Below are 25,528 nucleotides of genomic sequence, written 5' to 3'. Positions count from 1 at the left end.
TAAAAACTGTGAGAGCTTTTAACTGCATGTCAAAAGCTGTGAGAGGATTAACTGTACTGCACACAAGTACCTCACTTTTTGCGGTGAAACAGATAAAAAAATATTATTTTCCATCTGAACTTAAATTCCCTGTTCTTTTCCTTTGCTAAGGCAAAACTACGACGTGAGGAGAAGCAAATGGGGGCTCAGAGTGGCTCGAAGCAATTCCCGTCCTGCCCCGACACCTGCTGGTGAGGTGCTGGATGATCCCATCAGGAACTTTCCCCAAATACACAGCTCTCTTTCTAGAGGGAGCTTCTTATTTTAATTTTCTCTTCTGAATTAATTCATATGACTTTTAAAAGGATCGAGGTTTTATTTGAATTGGGGCGAGGGAGGTTTTGGTTATTTGTTTTCTAAAAACGAGCACAACAGTCTGTGAGTGATTTCTGTTGGAAAATATCTTGTCATAAATACAAATGAAATCAAGATACTGCAAATTCTTTTTTTTATTATTATTAAGGACAGCAATATGTTACGATGAAAACAAGGTTAATTTAAAATTCAAGTGACATCCACCCTAATCTACTTACAGGATAAGAAAGTTATGTACAAGGAGATAGGTTTATCCCTCACTGTCTGGATTCTATTTTTCCTGTTTAAGTACGAGCAACAACTTTCCAAGGATTTCACAATTTTATATAAGCCTCTAATATTGGAACAAAAATTACCCTGAATGAATTCTAAGGGGCCTCTGAGTTACCCATTACAGAAATAAGTAAGGCAGCAGCTGATACTTATTAACATAAAGAATGAGAAGAAATCCATTCCTATTACAGAACAAAGCACCTCCTACCTGGCATGATTATTTCAGGGAATCCCAGCTTTCTAGCAACAACGGTGGTTCTGTCTACAAGGTGCGGGTAATCCTTTCTAGTTTGAATCACATCTCCAACCAGCATTTTCACAGTTACCCACAGACCTATCGTGCAAAAAAAGGAAAAAGAGATTACATTTTTGGTAGGGGGGAAAAAAAAATCTGTCTTCAGATGATTGCCTCTTCTACCCACCAAAACAGGAATAAGAATTCACTTTTCCCGCTTCCTGTAGATGAAAGTAAAAGCTCTATAATGTAAAACTGCCACTACTAATTTAAATAGCCCCTAAGATTCTGTAACAAATTCATGGTTCCTCAATTCCAGCTTCGAAGTTGACCCACCTCCATGGTGATCCTACAGCTCCAACATAAAATAAAGTTTCACAAAAATACTGTGTTACTTAAAAGAAAAAAAAAAAAAGATACTTTACCTTGTCCTCCACTGTCTCCTTTTGATGCAGTGATTTTGCTTAGGAGACTGTGTAAAAAGTCATTCTCTGCCACTACCCTGCAAGAGAAACAGCAGTGTCTGCTCAGGAATTATGTGCTAAATATATCAGACACCATTTAGAACATAAGTGACAAACAGCCTCAGTCTTTGCAGTATTGCCTTCTTGTTTTACTTTTGGTATTTTTTTATTATCTCTCACTCAAGTTGCAGCCCACTCACGTTCAGTTGTGCATACACTGAAGTGAAAAAGATTCAGCCAACCACCAAGAAAGGTGTTTTGTGACAGTGACAATATGAATGCACTCACCAACATGCCACACCAGCTCAGTCCACTTTCCCTGACAAATAACCAGATAAATGAACTTGGAATTTTTATCGGCTACTATTGAATTTAGAAGCAAATCCTCACATAGCAAACATGTTGGGTCAAATTGGAAACAAGTGAAAAAATAAACCAGTGTGTCATACCTGGGTCTTTCAGAATTTATTTACCCTCCATAGTACATAGCAACAGTGCTATGTAGGGCACACAGAGTTATTTCCAGTATTTCCACTGGTATCTGCATTTGATCTGTGAGCATCACATTTTCAGGCAGCTGTTCTGGCATTTCTTTTGAAGATAGTATATGATAATTCTATTACTTTTTAAAGGGAACATAGTTTTTACTCAGATTTTTCTCAAGTTCAAAACAGAACCACGCTCATAGAATAGTAGTTATCCTTGCTTTTAAAGCCTACTGTTGAGTACTTGTAACTATTTGACTTGGGTGTAGGAAATCAGACCTGGTACTGACACCATGAGGATTTTCTGCCTTTTCTTTTATACTTTTTTACATCTTCTGTATTCTTAGTACTTTTGCCTCCATTCTTGGACTTGTTTGTCAAGCTGAGAGACTCAACATTTTAGAAGCTTCGTAGCTGGGGATCAGTGTGCCCCAGAGCCCAAGGTCCTCTCCAGAACACATTCTGTAAACCAAGATAGAACCATCCAGGGGAAGGCTCCTTGGGGAGAGGGGCTCATTCGAGCCTCCCATTGGGGATTTTTTGATAGATCTGCTAATTAGTAACACCTATAATATGATACCAGATCTTTTGGGGGTGTGCATTGCAGTGTGCATGGAGGTGCATTTGACCTGGACGTGTGCACTTAAAGAGCTTTAAAATAAATCCCAAGGTAAAATCCCTTTTCACCTTCTAACCGTGTTTGACTCTTGATTTTAAGACCAGGAAAAGGCATTAGTATCAGCTGTCTGAAGGAGTATATTCATGGAATTATGCATTAATCTAATGTGCTGTGGTACCCCTGCAAGTCTTAACCGCCTTTTGAAGTCATACTTAAACAATTAGCACTATCACAACACAAAATTGTTTAAGGAAAACTCTCTTATTCTTTAACCTTTCACAGATAATTACAGCCAAAAAGATGGATAAATAAATATTTTTTTCCATATAAAAAAAGATATCTATGATGCTCTTACGGATGAAAGGGAATGAAATGCTGCTTTTCTTCATCACTTTCAGATTTTCCTTTTATGATATCTGTAATATCCATGACTAGAAGAACAAAAGAAAAATCATCAGAACATATAAAAGCACTTCAGAATAGCTTGTCTTATCTATGAATGTTCTCGTGCCTCAAGTAAGTGTAGATTTTTCATCAGCAGCAGTGCAGCCCAGTGGGGGGTAGGTTTGTGGGGCAGAGCATTTAGTGCAAAGTCCACACTACCAACATTCTGCTGTGTAGAGAGAGGGAGAATTTAGACCAGTTTTAATATAAACTTATGAATACAGGTATCAGAGCTTTGGTGGTGATTTGGGGACATAATTTCTGACTTTATTTCATCTGCAAGGGAATCTCTTATTAAACTGGTGGTGTGCTTTCACTCACACACCTTGGCACTATATGAATAATTAGGAAATTAAATTCAAAAGCGTATTTCTGAATTGAACTAAAATGCCAATGTAGGTGCAGTCTTTACAGACTTGAAAAAATACAGAAAACAACTGATAGAGCTGTTGTGTATTCTGACATGTCTTGGTAGAGATTTTAATAGTCCAGGGCTGGCAAAAACCACTGCTGTCTTGATTCAGCCATAGCACAGGAGACACCAGGTACCTGCCACTCCGAAAGGCCGCCGGAGCCCTTGTGTGTATTTCTTTGAGTTACTGTCTCTCAGGTCCATCCTTCCCACTCGAACTATTTGGCAAACTAAATAGATTTTGTCTCTGCTAAGGTCTTTATTTCCAAGATCCTAAGATACAAACAAAAAAGAATCACAGTGTTACTTGGGGAAAAATCAAGTTGTGAAATTGAAACAGGACCTCCAGTAATAAACTGAACCTTAACAATCGATGGGAAAAAAAATTAAACAATAAAACCCCAAATCAAACAATGCCCCAAAAACTTGACAAACAAAAAAAACCTGAGCACAACAAAGGGATGAAAAAGACTGACAGTTTAAAGCTGAAAAAAAAAAAAAAAAAGGTAAGGTAAATAGAGAGAATAACAATCAAGAGATACAGCAGATAAAAACACATAAATCAAGTCCTCAAGAAATTCATGAGGCAGGAAACTGATTTCAAGAAAGGCCACTGAAACATTGCCTTGAAGAGCTTCATAACTTGTCATCTTGCTCTGTTTCTAAGATTACCTCTGCTTCTCTCTTCATCTTGCTCACTCTTTACAAGGTCTGGCAGTGACCACAGAGAAGAGACAATTTCACTTGCAAATACAAAGGGCAGTAAACTGGGAAACACTTACTGTGAACACCACTTTAAGGTTGTTGAGCATATCAATTTCCTTTGGAAAGCCTCGACTCCCCCATCTCACCAAGTAGTTCTCACTGTTTGGAAGATAAATATCTCACTGCCAAGTGATTTTAAATTCTCCCTTTACACAGTACAAAAGTTGCATAACAAGCAGTCTGTGGTGATGGTTTAAATCTAAGACCAGACTAAAATGGCAAGAAAAACACTATACAAGTATCAACAGTAAGTTTTAAAAGAGTAACTTGAACATAATACAAATGGGCACCTTTTTTAAGGCAAGCTTACCATCATCATAGTCTGTTTTATGGGAATACTCAACAGAATCTTAATCTACCCAGAAATTTATAAATTTAATTTTTTTCTACTCCCCTCCCCCCCTCGGCACTTTATTCCAAACACCACAATATTGCCCATCTAAAACAATCTCTTAAATCTGAAATGGGCTCAGGCTTTTCCAAACTTCTGAAATGTTCAATCCAGGAATTGCCTATGAAAATGTTAGAAAAATTAGAATCCTTTAGTAGCAACCAGCAACAAGATCTGTTTATGCTTCACTTTGGTTTTGGTTTCCTTCCTTTTATTTATATATTCTTTGCATTATTATATTGTTATAGCACATTGGCAATTATTTTAATTCATTTTGGCCTGTTTTATTTGCTACTCCTCTGCAGTCAAAGAAGTTTTACCTTATAATTGTTGACTTCTGTGGATCATAGAGTGACATAAAGAGCTCTGCATCCTCTCCAATTCGGCAAACAAAATTTCTCACAAAGACATACAGGCTGTGGGTGGGAGATGAAGACATTCGGGAGTACGATGCATAATCTGGTTGATCCTTTGACTACTCAGGAGGAGGAAAATCAGTTAATAACAATCCATGAATTGAAATGATACTATACTACAAGCAGTTTCACTTGCTAGTATATGTAATAGTTGAAAAAGAGAGCAGGGATTTGGATTCAATAATCTCATAATTCTCTTCCACCTTGAGCTCTTCTATGACTGCCATGCCTTAGGCCAGTCCTTCAGCCAGAAGGCAATGATGTAAAGGGGGAAATATTCTCACCAGTCTTAAAGAAAAGGGCAAGTATCAAGATGTCAGCATAGAGACAAGCCTACAAGCCTGAAAGAATACATTTTTGAGCACAGTAAGCCATAGCAGAAGGCCTGTGATCCACATCACAGTGGGCTTTCAGTGTGCTAGAAGCAATAGCAAAATGAAGTCTCTTTGAAGAGGAAGCAAATAACATTCTGAGATCAGGACAGAGGTGAGCAGGTTCACTGACTCAAAAATAGGTTCCTGAATTCTACCTACCTTCCATCTTAACCACCAAGAAGCAGCTTCTTAACACTTCTAAACCCATTGTTTTCTCTGTTTTTAAAATAAGTTACCAGAGTCTATCGCAGACTCCCAAGTTTAATTTTCTTTATATTGTCAGTTAATTACAAGATGCTTTCCAGTGATTTGTCATGGGCGTTACTGGAGTGTCATGACAAACCAACTATTTTCTGTTAAGTGTTTCACTTGCTTTTTTACAGTTTACTTTCTCATAAATGGAGAAAAGAACCAAAGAGGCCTACAAATCCCTGCAGAGATTTCATATTGCAAAAGGTTGAGGAAGTGTAGTCACCTGCTTTGCATTTAAAAAGATTTAATTTATGCACTTGTCAGCTTTGCTTTGGCACATGAACTTCTGGTGTCCACAAGATTATGCTGAGTTCACCCTAGTTCCTCTGCAGTGAGCTTAAATTCTTCAACTTCATCAGACTAACTAGCAAGCAGCAACACTTAGAAAACAACCAGTGCAGTCACAAGACCTTGTGAAAGCAAGCTGTGGTCAATCCTGGTTTGCAGCCTGACCTCCAAGTGTGTAACTATTCACTATGCAATTCAGCCTATTGAGTAGTCCATGGATGGAGTGAAGAGACATATTTCCATATATGAATTCAGAATGGATTTAGAACCAGCTTTAGACACAAGCTTTCAGCCCAGCCCACAGCCCAAATCCAGTGCACAAATGCAATTCAATCTGAGGCTTAGCCTTATTTATAACAGAAGTCTGTAGATCTGCTCTTAAGTCAGAGAAAAATGTTTCCACCAAATTTTGGTTCCATCCTTCAACCCTTAGACTAGTTTTTGTTTGGATTTTAGCAAAGGAAACAAAGTTTAGCCAGTCATTCCTACCATTTCCTCCTTAATTCGCTCAGTGATTTTGTTAGTCGCTTCTTCATGCGCATGAAACAGGCTGATAACACTGGTTTTATCTGGATCCAAGATATTTCCATCTTCATCTCTAACTATCAGGTCTAGCTCAAGTACTCTGTGAAAATGTGAAAGGCATAATGGTAGGGTTATTTCCTTCTATATGAAGAAAGCTAAGAAATGTAACAAACAAGGAGGCGCTTAAAGATTTAAAGTTATATATGCAAAACTGAAGAAAAATCTAACTACATACCATGATTCTTCTTTAAGCTGCTGTACAACATTTAGGAATTTACAGTAATGTCACCAAAGCATTGAAATGCCTCTCACATAAAATAGTTTCACCCTATTCAATGACTTTTAGCAGTCTTCATTGCTTTTAGCTTTTAACACTCAACATTTGTAATCCAGATGTGTAGAGTCTTCCTGTTGCCTTCTGCTTTTATGTTGCTCTCTCACCCTTTCAGTCCCAATACTTAACTCTGCTCTCTTCTGCCCTGTTCTCATACAAATCATGCCTTTTTTCCCTGTCACTCTTTTTTTCCCTCTCTCACGGTGACCCCCTCAGCCTTCATTGTAATTTCCCCTTTATTCCTTCTCCACAGTCTGGCAAGTTCCTTTCACACCACACAACTCAACCCCACACTTTCAGGAGCTTAAAAACACCATCCAGCTTGTGATCCAAATAATTTTAAACATCCTCTTCACCCCTACTCTTCCAAAGGAAGCACTTTACTGTCTCATAATACAGAAAGACTATAAGAAAACAAAAGTCTGAAAGCAAATTAATATTAATCTTGTCTTAATCACAGCTGGGCTTCTTTGATTGGAGCACTTCAAAGTAAATTCTGGTTTTGAGTGAGCATTGAGCTCTACACAGTGCAGTAGGATACATGTATTCCACAGTGTGCTCTGTATGAATACAATTTATTACAAATTTGCATCCAAATCACAGTGAACAAGTTAAGAGTTTCATAACACCCTGTGGTCATTTTGTATGTGTAGCCACCAGTATTTGTAGACTTTCAGCTTCATAGAGGCCTTCAGGCGGCAGCAACCACAGTCACTTATAATAGCGAAACACAGTTTATAAGCAGCTTCTAATGCCTGTAAAAATAATATTGTGAAGGTTTTTTTACCAAGCTCTCTCTCTCTCTCTCTCCCCTCTTATCAGATGGTAGAACACCACTGACCTCACATAATCCCACAATTTTGCCAAAAAATATGTTGTGTTGCAGTGACTTTTTATTCGCAGGGAGCAGACAAGACATCTTGTCAAATCACTATTCTGCCCCTGGTAGTTTCACTTCTATTATCAGAACCAGAGTTCTGCCTGGAAATTCCCTACAGAATTGGGTGTGGGTGTGGATGCATTTGTTTGCAGACTTAGTACAGTTTGCCAGCACCACTTCTGAGGGTCACTTACACTACTGGACACAGGCCACGTTTGTGACAGATGGACAAATTTTGGGCCCCAAGCACGCTGGTGACACATGCACATAGAGGCCAGATCTCAAATCTTCCCGATAGACAAGCACATGTATTTATAATTAAGAAATAATATTTTGAAAAACCATTTGCTATGAAAAGTCTCATCACAGTATCCACCACCAGCCCAGGAGTAACAGGGGGAAGTCTGAAAAGGAAGAATATGAACCACACTTTTGAATTCCAAACCTTTAAACATGAAAACTTTATCATCATCTCTTTGATGATGTGCTTCAGAATAAATCACATTTTCCAGAAGTAATGTAGGTCACTTACTTGTTACCATAGTCAATTTTGGATGTGACTTTCTGTTTGAGTTCTTTGAGCTCATCTTTTGGCAAAGTCCCCGACAGAAGCTGTGACCGCCACTCGATCAAGTCATACATCATGGATTGCACCTGCTGGAACCGGGCTTTCTTATTTGTCTAGGAGACAAAAAAAACCTCAATAGTTTCAGGCTTTGAGTTGAAGTGAAACTATGGTCTTGACAACTGAAGGCTACATGTCATATTTAATGCTAAATGATAGCAGGAACAAGAAGTAGGTAAAATAATGTCTCATCCCACAAATTCTTAAGGACAGAATATCCCATGTGATCATAAAGAAATGACACGAAATTTAAGCAGTCTGTATTAGGATAGGGAATTATGTTATTTTTGTTTTATTGAATTGTGTTGTTTTAAAATTCCTTAACAAATTCTCATCAAGAGAAAACATTACAAAAATAATTAACTTCTGTATGAGATACTGATGGGAACAACAACACTTTATTGTGGTATTAACACATTTAAGAGAAAAATGAGAGAATACACAGAGGTCACTAAAGCAATTCTAGTGTCGTTCACTGAAAATAAAGAAGGGTTTTCATTGTTGACTTAATCAAGAAGACTAACAAGTGACGTGTTTCAGAAAACTACAGCACATTCAAGATCGCTTTTCCCCAACAGAGAAAAAGCAAAATCCAGTGCCTGGGATCCTGGAACACTCAGTACAATTATTGAAATCTCCAACTGTTGATAGCTACTTGCTTCCCGTAACCCTTGAAGAACTTCTGTTCTAGCATTCCAAGAGCATCATGAATCTTTTCAAATGCATCCCAGTTATCTTTTATACTCCTATCTGGAAAATTTTCAACGCTACAAATCAAAATTATGAAAAATTTATCATGCACAGGATACTCAAGGTTGAAACAAAGGCATGAAGTTACACCACTCCTCAGCAGGAAGTCAGCTTTCCCTTTACAGAACCACAGAATCATTCAGGTTGCAAGAGTCCTTTAAGATCATCCAGTCCAAGGCTGATGGCTAAATTAGATTTAAAGCCACTAGGCATTTAAAGCCACTGAAGAAAATCTTAGTAGTGAGAAAGCAATTTCTTAAATCCACCCAGACCCTGCCCTGAATGTAGGAAAAGACATTAATTTGAACAAGGCCCCAGTGGGCATAAATAGGACTGACTAACAAGCAACAAATGACATCCTACCACATAGAGCTGTTTCCAAATGCTTCCCCATTCCCAGAGAGTAGTGGTAACTTCTTGGACTAAGGGAATCTCAGCAGGTATGACATTTTCTGTATGTCTAGGAAAGAGAAGGAAACTTATCACAAAGAGTGTCTGCATTTCATGGGTGTGTACTATAGTTACTGTGGGTGAGGAACATAAATGCCTTAAAACTCATTCTTTAGCAGACAAGCTCAATAATGTAATAAAACAGATAAATTCAATACCTTTTCTTTTCAGCAGTAGCTTCCTTAATGTGGATGAAGGATTTAGGAAATATTCCCTGTTGAAGGAGAAGAAAAATCAGAAAACCACACTTATTCTCCAAGAACACTGGGGTAACAACCATGAGTATGAACATAAACTGTAATGACAAACTGTAATACCCAAATTAACTGCTGATTATTTTGTTTCTGTCCAGATGGATGCATTTCTATTTGACAGACAAATAATAGAAATTTTGTTATATCTCTGCAAATATAGAATGCATAGGCATCTTTCTTCATAAGAAACACCATTTTCCACCCCAGAAAACAGTTCAATTAAATACAGTATAATAAAATACAGATTAAATTCAGTAAAGAAACATTTTGTCTGTGCATCATCTCATACATTCCCCTTTCATAGACAAAAACACAATCTAATTTAGAGATCAGCTTGATTATCAAAGCAAAGAAGAAACACTGATGTAGGATCATTGAATACTGATAAAAATATTTGCAATGCATGAGGAAGGGAGACAGTAAAGCCATAAACTCTCAGCCTTCCCAGATTTGTGTGACCCCACTGCAGCTGAGATTGCAGTCTCATTTTCTGCTCCCCAGGGCTGTGCAGAGATGCCCAGCAAGATGTAGCCAAGAAAGCACCAGGTTCCATGACATTCTCAACATCTATTTTAACTGACCTGTGTAGAAAACAAATAGTTTGTCACCAGAGAAAAAGTTCTAATGTGACTTGTTCTTGCTCTACAAAAGCTGAAATGTCTTAAGCCAAAGTTTAATCCTTTATGATTAAAGGAATGTTTGACAGTCACTCTGTCCATGACAATCCTCCCCATAACTGGCAAATCTCACCTTGGTAATTAACTAGATTCTTCCTGGATTCTTCTCTATTCAATAACTCACTCGTGGTACCTCAGGTACTACAATAATTCAATAACAAATGTGCTACTTTACAAATCTCCGAATTAGATTGCTTCTTTTATAACCATTTTCTTTTAAGCACTGGATCTTAATCAGAACACAATCATGTCTTATCACTTCCACATTTTCTTCATTAAGATTAAAGCTAAAAAAGTCTGTGAAGTAGCAAAGTAAAAGAAGAAGGTCACAGTAATGGTAAATTTAGTGGTATCTTAGTACGTGAAATTAATGATACTTCTTAAAGCATGTTATGCATGTTGATCTTGAAGCCTTTTAGCAATATTAGGAATTAAGAATTAGTTAAAAGGAAGTGGTTAGTTCTGGTAAATATTTTCCCTTTTTAGTTTTAGGCTAAATTTTAATTGATTAAAATAGAAATGTTATATAGAATAAATGGTAATAAAACTTTTAGTCAAAAGAAATGTCAAAGGAGTAATTGAAACACAGGCATAGTGTTTTAATGCATTTGCATTGCTGCTCCCTAAAAAAAGAGTCTTATACTAAGAGCAAGTTACAAACAAAAATGCTTTTCTTCCGGAAAAGTGCGTTTGAAATTAAGAAGTAATTTTCTTGCTACTTAACTCAGGAGTCATCATACCTAGGGTAAAAACTGTTCCTCTGTGGCTTTCCATTTTTGGGCTTAAGAATACCAAGTTTTAAAAAAATTAATATTATTTTTGTACATTACAGATATTTAAGAACTTAAGCCTCCTACAAGTTGTTTATATTGTTTGTAGCCTAAAGAATCCTTGGAAAAGTACAGAAACAAACACATCTAGCAGCAAATTATATCAAAATTCAATTCAAATGGTGTCTTCAACACCATTAACCTGAAGTCACAGTCATTTCTTCTTCATCGATCTGCTTTTCTCAGCCCTCACTTCTATTTACCAACATTGTCCAGGATGAATGCTGATCATTTTTCTCATCTTGAAAGGAAAGAGTGGCAATAGCTGACTTGAGAGATCAGAGCAGAAAGATCAGGACTATCTAGGCAGAAATAGTCAAAAAACCCAATTCATGAGCTGACTCCTTAAAAACAGTCTCATAGGAATGAACAGTGTGATCTTACCTCTGCTCCTTTGTATCTTACTAGGTAACCCCTGTACCAATCTAAAAGGGAGAAAGATAACTTGGTATGACAAAAAAACCATGCATTATAAAGCACACAGTAAAGTCATGGGGTTTATTTCACATAAAAAATACCTAGCATAGTATTTGTAAGAATTAACAGTTACTTCAAACATACATAGATTAAAGTGAATAGCAGGGATTATATTAAGCATGACTTGCATATTATCAAATATGATTGCATTGTCTGCTTTCAAACCTTGCACAGTAAGTACAGATAATTGTACACATATTTTAGCACCCCATGTTCACATTAAAACGGTAGAATAAGTTGTATTGCAAAGTAATTATGTGCACATCCTTAAATATCTACCTCAGCCACGATCGCCCCTGGTCCTGGATAGCCCATGAAGTTCTTCCTCTGTTCCAGGCCCAGTATTAATCTAATAGAGCACATGGTTGTTACACACTCAATTTCCTTCAAGAAGACTAAATCATTTTTCTGCTATGAGGAATTTTAGCTTTTGGACTCAACCATAATAAGCAGCTTCTTGGTGTAAATTCAAGTTGGAATCTCAAGAAAATTCAGGGTTATTATTTGGCTTCTGCTCCATTTGTAACTAGAAAGCCCTTCCAAAAGGCAGGGGTACAGAATTGCAGTAATGGAAAGCTAAAAATTAATTCAGGCTTTGCTCCACCTATTCCACAGTTAAGTCTCAATAAACTACAAAAAGCATAAAAAGCAGAGTTCAACCTTCCTAAATTAGATCTGGGGCCACATCATGTGCACAGCCCATCATGAAAAATCACCTGCAGAGAACCAATGTTTAACTGTTGAATACTACTTTTTTTTCATCCCATAGAAAGAATTTATGACTAAAAGCATACATTTTCTAACTGTAATTTCATGAACAAAGGTGATGTCTTTGTTATCACCCTTTCTCTCTCACCATTTCTATCACAGGTATCGCAGCCATGCAAGCAAAGCATAAAATAATAAAAATAAATCCAAACACCAAACAGTAGTGTCAGAAAGGTGATGCTAAAAGTCACAGGATGATTGCTGACCTCAAAGAAAAACTCAGGACAGATTTCTTTTAGGTTTTTCTGCACTGGGATTCTTTTTTCCCCCAGTGTTTTCTCAACAATAAAATTCCATCTTACTGCTAAAATTGAATTATTTGCACATAGTCTCAATTTACAACCAAGTGTGTAAAATTGGTTTCACCCCATCTGCTGTGACAGCACATGTATGCTCTGTGCATAAACTTTGTCCATGCAAAACCAACTAAAACAGGACATAAAAGGAACACGGGAAGAATTCTGTCACCATTGGTTACTAGCCAGCTGCAGCTGGCAGCATATTTTGAAGATTTCTGATGAAATATGAACTTCACTCGCACAGTGAGAAGGATTCCACTTCTTCACTGACAAACATATTTCATAAAGCAAGGCATGACAGAGCATGTCAAGGGCAGGGGATTCAGAAAAGACTTTTAGACAAAAAATAACCCCATAACATCAGCACTCAACTCACTAGATTGGGCTGACAACAAATGTACCACAGGCATCAGAAGCCTGAAATGCTATTTCTGCAACTAATAGACAATACAGGGATGAGGAGGTTTCTGCTTTGTCTGTGTGTTTTGTTCTTGGCCAAAATGTTTAGAATAGAGGCTTAAAGAATTGTGCAGACCTTAGGTTTTTTAGGAGAGGACAGGAATCATTGTGACTGTTGGCTGCTGAGTGACATTAATGTTTTCACTGATGCTTAAAGACATTGACTTAATCTTACAAACAGAAGAGAAATAATTATGGGTTTGTGCTCCAGTACATTGTAAATGTGGTTTTTCAGGTGCTCCTCCCTCAAATCCTTTGTTGTTTCCTGACAAAACAGCCTAGAGCTCTGTGTGGTAGAGAAGGCTGGGTTCAAACAGCTTCAGAGTGTTTGCACCTTGTGACCACAACAAACCAAATGTCTCAACACTGAGCTGTCTCTGCCACTGTGTAAGGCAGCAATTGGCCTCTCTCTTTAACATAAGTACAGTTAATAAGATACCACAGACACATGTTCTATCAGCAGAAGTAGGTTGAGGAAGATAATTTCACACCATGTTTTTCAAAGCTTTAAGCAGTTTGCAATTTTTTTTAAAAACTCTTGGCCTGGTCAAGAGCATCACTGCAAACTGAAATCACTCTCACGGTGACATTTGCAGGCACCCAGCTGCTGAGTTAGTAATAACTCCACTCTCTGTGCTATATGCTCATGGAAACCTCAGTAGCTCTGTCTTGCAGAGACTTGCAGAGAATCAGTGGGATTGTGAAGGTATTGGCTGTCCATCATGCATGACTTGACTTGGAGTTCTGCTGCTTAACATGTTCAATCAGTTGGATGGCCTTCAGGACTGTTTCTATCATGCTAACACTCAGATTTGTTTAACTGGGTTTCCTCATTGTACAACAGGATAAGGGTGCTGAGTATCTCCTAGCAACCAACATTTAGTTTAGAGGCAAAAAGTTTACTCCTTTAAATCTTAAATCAAATTTAATGTAAATTCCATGAGGTACATCACAAGCTGGCACAAACTTCATGAACTCTACATTCACCTTGATGACTTCCTCATTTGGTAAAGGCTTCCCAAAAAACCACATGTACTGTAATATGTCTAATTTTGGCTCTTCAGAAAAGATCACGTTCTTCCTCAAAATAGACCACCACCACCACCACTAAAAACAAGAGGATTAGACAGCTACCAATGTAATACAGGGAATTGCTGTGAGGTGAAAAGAATGTTATTCACAAATAAATGAGAAATGTGACTTACCTTCAAAGGACTCCAGGATATGGACCACATCACCAATCTGTAGAGATAGGTGTTGTATCTTTGTGCCTTTGAAACTGTATATAGCTGGAAAATTAAAGGATGAAAACACTATTTTTCAATACAGCCACACACTACAGTTTAACTGAAAACCAGACATGGTTATGAAGGTTTGGATACTGGGATAAATACACTAGGCTAGACAAACAGAACTATAATTCTATCCAGAAGCTCCATTTGTCACCATTAAATAATCTCTTGTGAGAATGGAAAGATGGTGAAAATGGCCAGTGCTGAAAACAAAAACCAAACCAACCAACCGCACAGAAAACTCAGCAAGCATGGGGACACCAGCTATTGATCAGCACTGCTCTGCACAGGATTTAGGAGCACTGTTTAGATGCAGGTCTTTGATAAACACACAATTATAGTGCTGGGGAATTGTTTGTCTACTGGCCCAAAGGATTTAAGCACAGAGTTATCGAAATTTATAGTTACACTGGCATGAAAGGGCACAGAGATGCCTGTAAAAACTAAATTTACTGACTTCTTTCCTGGGTTTAGATGCTTTAATTTAACGTGAAACTGTGTTTCATATGGAAACAGTACCAAGTTTCATAATTTTCTGTATTCTCTGTATGACTCTGAATAGAACACAGGAGCAAGGGATTTTAAAAGTGTTCTAATCAGAAACTTATCTACATGTGGTTAAGAAACAGCAAAGTTTCAGAGAGAATTCAAGATAATAAGCCTCTTCACCAGTTACGTTCCAGGGCTACAGGATGTGGGCTCCTATGCTAACCGTGCCTCTGTAAATTTTTTTTTCTTTCTGGGCTTGGTTACAAATTTCTACAACAGCATTAGAGCAGAAGTGGTTATTGAAGCTACAATCACACAGGGAAACTGATTAAATACAAACAGCTGATCCCCCGATTAAACTGTGCAGGTGGGAACAGGCTGCTAAAGGTGACCCCAGGTGTGCAGGAAATGTGTCAGTCAGCAGAGCTCCACCTTGGCTCCCGGCAGTGTTCCCATCCAGCCACACACAGCAACCAAACCTGAAGTAGTTTGGGCGAGGGAAAGCTGATCTATAAAGCAGAGTCTACCTTCAGCATCTTCCTGCATTCCTTCTGCTCCCCTCTCCAGGTTTCTAAAGCAGGATGTTCATCTCTGCTAGGCCAACATGCATAATGATACATTTTATTTAAACATTTTACTTACTTCGCTTAAATTATTAGTCTCAAAATAAATTGCCTTCCAGGGAAATGCCTAAAGTAGGAATGTAGAGCTAAATAGATTCATCCTCTTCCCTTCACAAGCATTCCATAAATTATGTCTCTTTTGCCATCATTATATTTGTTATATTTCTGGAACAGAAATTAGAAGGAATTTCAGATTGAAGAGGCTTACTGGACCAAGAATAAATTCTTTTTTGTTGACATGAAGAGGTTCCCAGCAGTTCCTCCTCCTGAGTGGGGAGAGCAAGGCTTGAATCATTCAACATATGGGGAGGAGTAAAAGAAGTATAACTTTGAAGTGAGGCTCTGCTGCCCAGATTCAGCCATTTATTCAAGAGAATCTTGAAAACACTTCCTTGGAACTGCCTTAGCCCAACACAAAATTGAGTTTACGTAGCATAACACATGTGTAATTCTATTCTGACAGGTCTCTTTTCCATAAGTGAAGGATGGCAAACAACCCTGAAAAGTTATCGTGATATTTCAAGAGACATTTGCCTGGAGTATTTGGGAGGTGGGGGATGTGTGTGCATTCCCATGCTCTTAATACTATTTTCCTCAAAAGTCCATGGAGATCAAGACTACTGTTGACTAGCAAATATTTTAGATTTCAAAATATGCGCTGCTCTACTTAGTTGTAGCTGTCTCAAAATATAGATGCAAATTACTGAGTCATATATTTACATTGCATTTCGGTTTTGCTCTCTTAAAACTTCATTTAACAGCCCTGAATGTATTGAAAAATGCAGTTACAAACTGGCAACGGAAGTGGCTGTACCATCTTGGTTATTTCTAAATGAGTAAGTGGAAACTTAACAAGAAAGATCTTATTGTAGAACTTGGATTGCTTGGTAGGATGAGTTTAAAAAAATCCCTCTACAAAGTTTTAGGCTATAGACCTACCCACACCTTTTGTGATAAACCACCTCCCAAACTACCTTGCAAAAAATGTAACAAATAACCCAACACCATCAGCTACATCCATAGGTCTTAACTACAGCACCAGACAGCTTAACCATCACATCTGCTATTGCTTTAATTATTTACTGTGAATGAAAATTTGACTATTATATCCAGTTATGTTTTCTGTCAGCTGTAAGTGATGTCATTTCCCTCACAAACCAGGACCCTCCTGTATTTGTGAGTGTCGCCTCAGAGTTCACCAGCCAAAAGGAGGGTTCCCTTTCCTCCACCCTCTTTTGAGATCCTCAGGGTTATGTGTGCACAAACATTTAGCTCATTTTTCTCTTCAAAAATAGTGTGTGAAAACCCCACGTGAAATTCAAGGTTTTTGGTGAGATATTCACAACGTGTTGTTGGCTTTTTAAAAAATAAACTCTCCAGTGAGTAGAAATAAAAGGCCTTTCAAATCTCTCTGAAGAACCTTCCTACTGCTCCTCTCTCTGGCATCCTGTATCCCAACCATAAATGAAAAATGAGTCATGTATCTCAGTATCATGAGTCTCAGTGTCCTTGAGGCACAGAAAGCGACCTGCTTGAAGACCCCAGCATTCACCCTAAATCCTAATAGCGCTTACTGACCTCAGGAGGGACTGAAGTCATGGCAATAAGATTAGCGGGGGAGATTTGGATGGCAGATGCCCTCCTCAGCCCCAAGCTGAGGTGTTCCCAGCAGCAGTGTGTCTGCACACAGGTGCTGCCAGATTCTTCCAGGATGGCTCAGAGAATGCCCAGCAACCCCAATTTTATGACTGTGTTCCTAAATAGGGACTTGACAGCTCACTGAGAACACAGGTGGAAAATTTTCCCCTGAACAAGCAAAGGATAAGAACTGTCTTTTTAGAGATCCCCATAACCTCTGTGGCAATTCTATAGCACACACATCACGCATGACTCAGCAAACAAACAGCCCAGTGCAAGTCCCCTGAGATTCTCAGCTCCCTCAGGAGACGAGCTGAAGGCCAGCACACCACAGCATCGATACTGCTCAGAGAGCACATGGAAATGCTGGGTCAGACTGCTGACATAGCCAGCCTTCCAAACTGAGCCCCATTCAAGCCCAGGTGGGCTTTGAACTGTACGTCAGGAAGACAGGAACAACTCCCATCACGTCCCTGAGGCGTGCCCAGAGAATCCTTTCCAGTCCAGTCAAACAGATCGTGCTGCAAAGACAGTGATTCTCAGCAGCTTCTGTGTGGTTTTGCTGTCACCCTCACACCCAGTGCTTGAGTGAAGACATCTACCAGTGTCCATCCCAGCGGGAAAAATTTGAGGGTTGAAGAAAATTCCTCTGTTTCCATTTAACTCCTACTCATCTACTGCAGCCAGAGGTGTTGGATCTGATATGCACACTCCCCCCTCTAGATAAATATGTGTGTACACTCTTGAATAGATGGGTGGCTGTGGAGACAGAAAACAGTTAACCTTTCCTAATTTAAATGGCCAGCAGAAAAAAAACCCCTCATACCTTGTTTGGGGACTTCCACACACAAAACACTGTGGAAGAGTCACAGTTACCCAGGTAACAGAACCCCTTCCTCAAAAAGCTACATTTCCTCAGTGTTAAAGCCCATATTCTTGCTATTTACATGATTAGCCTGTAAGTTACTGCAAGGTGGGAATGGTAAGCGAGGAAAATCTCACAACCTGCAACATTGAAACCGTTTATTAGCCTAATAATCTTGCCTGTCTTTGCTGCCTGTTTTCCTTCAGGGGCAGTCCAGGTCCGACTCTTTATAAAAAGTACAAGCATTACGTTGTTTCATTTTGAGACTCACCTTTCTATAACAAGCCATGTTTCAAGTTGTTTTTCCTGGCTACTTTTCCACTCTTATACAGAATTAAAAAAAAAAAAAAAATTCCTAAGGTATAACTGAACCGTTCAGCTCCTAATTTCCCTTTACCACAACAGAAGGACAACCTGGTATGATTTCGAGGCAATAACTCATGATGTGTTTTGCATATTAAAAAATTTTCTAATTAATGGGCACAGCAAGCACCCTGTTTTATTTTTAAAATATGCAGCTCCACTTTTATGGATAGTAAAGTGCTCGTAAGTGATCGATTCTTGGTGCTCAATTACCATTTTCTTCTCATGAGAACAGGGTGAAAGTATTCAGCAAGGAGACAGATAAACCCCAGGTGAAAATATACGGTCCTAGCAGGATTTCTTGACTTCTGGAAAGAAACCTGTAAAAAATGTGTTCCAGTATTCCAAGTTAAGGATCTCCCCTAAAATCTCACAGAGCAAGTGTGCCTTAATCACCACAACATGGGTACAGTTCTAGGGGAAAAATCACAGGTCAGAGACTTGTCCTAAGCGTTAGATGCTGATTAAATTTATTGCAAATAATGCTCAAAGGGTAATTCTGCAGTTCTCAGGTAATGAATGAGCTGTTATCTCAGAAAACAATTGAATACAGACTTCCTCACTTGCTTAATCTTGGGGCCAGATGGAGGTTTTAGCTGACCTGAGCTACTTATTTTCCTTCTTAGGCACGATAAAGCCAGTATGGATTACAAGAACCAGGAAGCTCTAACATACCAAACCAGTTATATAAGATATTGTCTCTTGACTCTTTTCCTTCTCATATAAAAATGCAGCACAGACATTTTTCTGAGAACTCTTTACGAAGGAAAGGATATTTAGCTGTGATTTTTTTCTTTTCATGAAAGACCATGGATAAAAATATTATTTCCCCAGCTTTGTCTTCATACCGCTTCAGTTTGCCTTTTGCTGTTTCCCAAGCAGCTGGAACACTCTGCTGGGTTCAGAGGGTGCATTTCATGGAGGAAACCTGCCCTGAACAAAGCTCTGCTCCTTTACACCGCAATCTATTCAGATTTCAGAGATGTAGAATAATTTCCAAGGATTTCAGATGAAATCAGACAAGCCAGCCTCAGCCCTGTGCACTCAGGCTGAGCACGTGCTTTTCTACACCTTCAGAGAAGTCCCCCACTCCTCCCCATAACTTTGCTTCAAAAGGACAAACATTCATTTTCAGATTCAGCAGGAGTAAATCAGATGCTTGAGTTTAGAATGGCAACGTAATATTTCACCAGTTTGTAACTTTGCTTAACATCTGAGACAAATGCAAAGATTTTCCATGAGGAAACTGCCAGTGTCCAGTCCATAGGAATAACACAAATTTAGGCTGGGAATGCTGCAAGACTAAGAACAGGTTTCATGCGTAAAACCAGGACTGTAGTTTCCAAGTGCAAAGCTGAATATCTTCCACCTGGACCACTCCATTTAATTTAGTAAAACACAAAAGTGGGCACAACAGGTGCAATTTACCATAACCAAGGGATGGCGTGGTCTCCCAGACCTACCCTGCAGTGTACTCTGCTCATCCAAAGCATGATGGGCCCAATATTCTCAAACTGAAACTCTGCTGATCAGCAGAAACTGAAGGCATCAAGCACACTTCTAAACAAGAGACTTGAAAATTCAACATGAGATTTGTAATCAGAGACTTAAACCCAAAGATTTTCAAAAACACAGAAGACAAAATAACCCTATGTGGTCAAAAAGCTTCCAGTGTGTATTACTCCAAAAGCTCATCAACTTTCACAGAATTTATGACTCAGTTTGCCCATTTTTCTCATCTCCCTCAGACACAGGAGGCATGCTTACAACCAACCATAAATGCAAAACCCTCTTTGTTTGTGACCATAGCTGCCAGTGCCCCTTTTCCAGGCCTCACTACTCCGTAAGTTTCATTTACTTGAAATTCAGCAATTACACTGTTTTCCTGCCAACTTCAAAGAACATAAATTTATTTAATTTATGGGACAGGACAACCAGTCGTGGTGGTACATGCTTGTTTGGGTTTGTCTGCTTGTTTTAATTATTCTGGGTGCAAGAGTCTCCCATTTTTCTCACCAATGTATATAATGAAAGAATACACTTGGTTTCCAAGATAAAAGTAAAGTAAGACAAACTGTGAGCAAACAGTTTGGCTAAGAAAAGGAACTTCTGGGTATAAGCTAAAGGTTGTTGAATTTGTACTCATCTGTTAAATTCAAGCAATTGTGCAAAAACAGAGACAGAATGCTCTTACTGAAGAAACCTACCATAAAGTCACATGTATAACCACTTACATAACTACTATTCTAATACTGTTGAAAAGTCCAATTGATTGTTGTTTATTTTCCTTTGTAACACACTAAACCACAGACACTACTACAACTGTGATTTTTACATACAAATATAAAGAGCCTTCTAATGTGTTTAACAGAAAACCCTTCTTTAACCCAGAAAATGGACTTACGTGGGGCCAGCAAGTGGTAGCACCATCACCACACTGCAGGACACAACATGCCCAGATTCTATTTTACACCAAACTCACTCTGCTCACAGGTGAGAGCAGCAGGGGAGCAAGCAGAGGGGAAAGAAAGTGCCAGCAGGTTTGCAGTGTCAGTTCTTCCCAGTGACCAACACTAGAGTAAATGATATTGTTTTGGACAGGACAACAAACATTGCTGGATTGCCATTTGTTTTTGAAGCAATGTATTTCACAAGATGGATTTTACTATGTGAGGTTTGCTGAACCTTTCGGCTACCACAGAGACTACTACAAGGGCAAAAATTAGGTGCTTTTTATGATACATAAAACTGAAACAGAAAATATTTACACCTTTTATTTTGTAATGTAAACTGCCACCAGAACAGGCTACTTCCATTTTGCAGTTCTGCTACTGCTATACATGGATGTTGAACAACACATTATTTTCCTCTTATAAATTCCTTGGTGTTAACATTTTATTTCATGAATCCAGTTGGGTTTTTAATGCACATCACAAAACACTATGGCCTACTTAAAATAAAAAAATTCTGTCAGAAGTATATAGAAAGTTAATAACTAAGTACTAGCATTTAGCTTTCGAGTGCTTTAGCTTTGATTCCAACTTTTTTAAGGCTTTTTTTAAACAGCATTTCAGTCCTTCATACAAGTTAACAACATTCATTTTAAGAAGATTACTTTCCTTCCAAAAAGTACTACTTACCAACTCAAACACAGTTTTTTTTCTGTAACAGGGACCACAAGTGACAATCTTGCAGAAGCAACTGTAGGATTCCCCTTCCCCTACATTTGTTCCCCATAACTTTCTGGCTGCTGCACATTATACAACACATTATTTCTTCAGGCTGCCTCTAACACATCAAGGTGGCAAAAGCTGCGTTACTGTGAGAGTGGGAAGGCTGACTCTCATGTACTTCATGCCATTCTGTTTGAAAGGTCAGAACTTTGTACAAAGTTGATCCTTTCAATTAAGCCACCGTGGTAAAGTAGACAGTGTTAACTCATCACACCAGAGAAAACACCTGCCTACATCCTGCTCAGAAGACAGAAAGACAACACTGAAATGGCAGCTCCCTGAGTTACTTACCCACACCACTCTTCTCCGTCTTGTGCCATCTCGCCATCACACATGAATCCGTGAGGCTGCGAGGGATGCCCACCCCCAAGGAGTCCAGGATTTACGGGATGCAGAGCTGGAGGTGGGTGACAAACACAGGCCCCGGAAGCGCCGTCGTTCCCCAGCCCTCGGACGAGCAGCAGGCAGAGGCAGCTGCGAGGGCTCTGTGAGATTTGCTGCCTCTCGGAGCTTCCTTCCTCTTTTCTCAACTCAAGATATTGTGCCCCAGTGTCATGGGGGAGGGGAATCCCAAACCGGGTCTTTCTCTTGCACCATGTCAGCGGTAAAGAGAAGCATGAAAAAAGGACCAAAACCACACCAGGACTGTATGGCACCACCCCTGAACTTCAGGTCTGTGCAAAGCCTGGCTGCAGTGACAGTCTCTGATCACGGGCTAGGTCAGTTCTGGACACCAGACCAACACCAGGCTTGAAAGACTTGACTTCATCTTAAATACTCCGCTCTTCTAACCTGTCCTCGAACACAGATTTGTGCTTTTCATGTCTCCTCTGCAAACAGAAACGGAGTGAAGACAAAGCCACGTTTCATACCACACCCATTCTTTTTAATTTCTGTCATTCTATGTTTGGAGGAAGTAGGAGACTATTCTCTAAACAAAACAGTACTTTCTTAAAGACTTACTGTCAATACAAAACTGCCAAAAGCAACTTTTGGTATATTTACAGCCTGTGCTTCCACACAGGCTGCTGTGTCAGCTAACTCGGGTGAGGACATCTTGGATGTGCAAAGACCAAGCCAAGCTGTTTGGAATCTGGATTAAGGACAATATACTGAATTCAAGGCAGTATGTAATCTTAAAGCACAAAGTCTGTGCTTTACTTATAAGTTTAGAGTTAAAAAACCCCAAATGAAATCCTTGCAAGACTTACTGTTTGTTTGATCTTCTGCTCAGTACAACAAATTCAGTTGACAATCCTGTCCTCTGGATATTCCATTGCAGTTTAGCAATCACTGTTTATCCAAACTGTCTAACACTGCCATGCTACCTCCATCTCTTGATTTTTGATAACCATCTCATCTGTTTTTGATAACCCATGCCATTTTATTTCTCAGTTTTAACTAGCAATCATGTGGAGCACAGACTGCCAGTCTCTCTCCTTGCATGTGGAATTCTGACATATTTCTGGAGGAAAATCACTTTAACCTTTATCACAGATTTGCCTGAATTGGTGTAATCTTAACCATACTAGCTTAGAAAAGGATTTAGCTCGTTACTCTCCCCTAAAATAACATTGCAAATCATGTTATGTTTACTAAAGAGGGCTCAATTCCCAGAAACTCCCATTATCTCCATTACAGACAAGCTTCATCTAAAAGTTCTCAATCCTTTTTGTCCCTGGAAAATGCACTTTACATTGTTATTCTGTCAAAAACAGATCTTGAGGCCGAACAATTTAATCTTTCAGTTTAATATGGATTTTGAGTAGCAAATTCCTAACCAGTGCTGATTATCTTCCTCACTCCTCCCAATCCCTGTTGCAGAAAATCCCCCTTCCCATTCACTATTTGGCTTAGAGGTTGCCTTGCTTTTAGTTTCTTGTTCTACCTTGCTCTCCCTTGTTGTGTTTCCCTGTAAAACAACAGCCCCGTGGAGAACTATTACTTTCTAGCACTCATTTACAAACCTGCTTCTCCACAGAGCTCTAATACACCTAGTTAATGCCACTGTCTTTTCAAAGTAAATGATCCAAAATACAGAAATTTCACCTGCAGACTGGGATCTAATTTGCAATACTTTTCTGATGCCCTGATGTGATTGTGCAGAGCACAGCACAAACACAGGGACTGGGCTCTGGCCAGAGCTCACGGCCCCTCTTGTACCCTCTGGACTTACCCCTAATGCTGACTCAAGGGCCAAAACTCCCACAGGAATTGCTGCCTCCTGCTGCCATCCCCTTCCCCACAGCAGCTCTCAGCATTGCACAGCTGCTGGAACTTCTTCCTGGCAGACTTTCATGATGATGCTTTTGCAACTCCTCAGCTACTGGAACCCACTGCCACTTCATTTCACTCAGCTCCCACCTTGTCTGACTGTGTCTGAAAAATTGCTGCTTTAACTCCCAATGAATGGATTGGGGAACAAAATCTTTTCTTAGCTGCAAGAGGAAAGTGCACTCAGAGCAAAGCACACACAGCAACCCTAAAATCCTGTTTTTACAACAGAGAGCAAACCCCAACACAGGTCTAAAGAATTAAGGTGGGTAATAGTTACACCCTTTGTCCGTGGAGGTTTTTATTCCAAGTTGGTTTATTTGTGCAATCACTTCCACATTGATATTCCACAGAAAACAGTGGACAGATTCATCACCCTCACATACCTTACCGATAGAAAATTCCTTACTTCCCTAAAAGATCAAACTCTTTATACAGGAAGGTCACACAAAAAGCTTACCTTCTCAGGGCTGGGGACAGGCAGAATGGGAAACAATTCTTGCTTCCTTCAATATTGCTATCAGTTCCAGAAAACAAGACCTTGTAAAGATGCTGAGTAGCTAATTACCCAGTTTTAGCTATGCTAATTTCCATTACAAAGAAGAATTTGAGCAGAAGACAGAAGTTGCATTTAACTGCCTCTAAATTCTATTCTGTGCCAAGATCTGTGAGTGCAATTGCAGAAAAGCAACTGATGAGACAAAACAGAACCAACTAAGAAAATACAGCAAGTACTCTCCTGCACAGCACCTTCAGTGTGTTATGGCAAACCCAAAGCCTGAATCCCAGACAGGTTCCCCCACCTGCACTCCTGCAAGAGGAGGTGTGAACACGAATATATTGCATAAGATGGTAAAGGCTGCACACTCCAAGCGAACTGCAGAAGCAGAGGTTGTAAAGCAGATCCTGGGGGTAATTAGATAACCCTAATCAGTTTCATTCATTTGTTGAGATGACATCCCAGTTTTGTTTGTAGCATAAATTAAAAAGTTATTTCAATCTAGAAAAAAAATTTAGAAATGTCATATGCCCAGTAGCTCAACATATAGTCAACTATAACATAAATCAACACACGATTAACATAACATATAATTAACTGTCTTAGTAGACATTCTACAGCTCAGTACTGCCATTTAAAGTACATTCTCCAGTGTCAATTTACCAAAAGTTTTCCTCTAAGTAGAACAATCAAGTATTTCAGCTGTTTTATGCTATTTGTGTCTCAGAGTAGTGACAGTAAACAAACGTAGCTTTCATCAACTGCATAAAAAAGGATTTTTTTCTAGTATTTTGTAGCATCACACCATTTAAGTTCATGTCAAAGTCAAGAAGAGCAAGAACTATTTCATGGTTATACATCTGCTGCCAGTAATAAAATACCTTAGTAGAAGTTAACAAGAAGATATTCTCAGTTTGTGTAACTTCATTAATAACAGACTGAAAAACACAGCTACATAGCAAATCTCCTACATCAGTGAAGTGACAATTTGTTTCTATGACACACAGATTTCTGATTATTTTGTTCACCAGGAGTAGCAGGCACTGGGCTGTGTCTGAACTGAGCTGTGCAGAAATGGTCTGATAATGAGATGGAGCTGCTCTGGAAAAGGAGAAGACATGGCCATTTAAGGTGACTTTCCCACCTCTCTAG

At 39.0% G+C, this 25,528-nt stretch overlaps 1 protein-coding gene across 1 annotated transcript in view; it reads right to left on the bottom strand.

Moving 5' to 3' along the window:
* Nucleotides 1-21,931, bottom strand: part of DOCK2 (dedicator of cytokinesis 2) — a gene marked incomplete at its 5' end in the record, with an annotated part of 155,472 nt that extends 133,541 nt beyond the window's left edge. The window contains 13 exons of the mRNA XM_082291263.1: nt 836-961; nt 1,288-1,364; nt 2,786-2,861; nt 3,424-3,559; nt 4,069-4,150; nt 4,763-4,917; nt 6,262-6,397; nt 8,044-8,192; nt 9,250-9,346; nt 9,495-9,550; nt 11,482-11,522; nt 14,306-14,389; nt 21,895-21,931. Of these exons, the coding sequence (XP_082147389.1) occupies nt 836-961; nt 1,288-1,364; nt 2,786-2,861; nt 3,424-3,559; nt 4,069-4,150; nt 4,763-4,917; nt 6,262-6,397; nt 8,044-8,192; nt 9,250-9,346; nt 9,495-9,550; nt 11,482-11,522; nt 14,306-14,389; nt 21,895-21,931 (1,252 nt within the window). The remainder of the gene's footprint in view (nt 1-835; nt 962-1,287; nt 1,365-2,785; nt 2,862-3,423; nt 3,560-4,068; nt 4,151-4,762; nt 4,918-6,261; nt 6,398-8,043; nt 8,193-9,249; nt 9,347-9,494; nt 9,551-11,481; nt 11,523-14,305; nt 14,390-21,894) is intronic.
* Between the last annotated feature and the right edge of the window lie 3,597 nt (nt 21,932-25,528).

The sequence above is a fragment of the Coloeus monedula genome (genome assembly GCF_965178545.1).
Source record: "Coloeus monedula genome assembly, chromosome: 15".
Lineage (NCBI taxonomy): Eukaryota > Metazoa > Chordata > Aves > Passeriformes > Corvidae > Coloeus > Coloeus monedula.
Note: the sequence above shows the minus strand (reverse complement) of the source record. Positions and strands in the feature narration are given on the sequence as shown.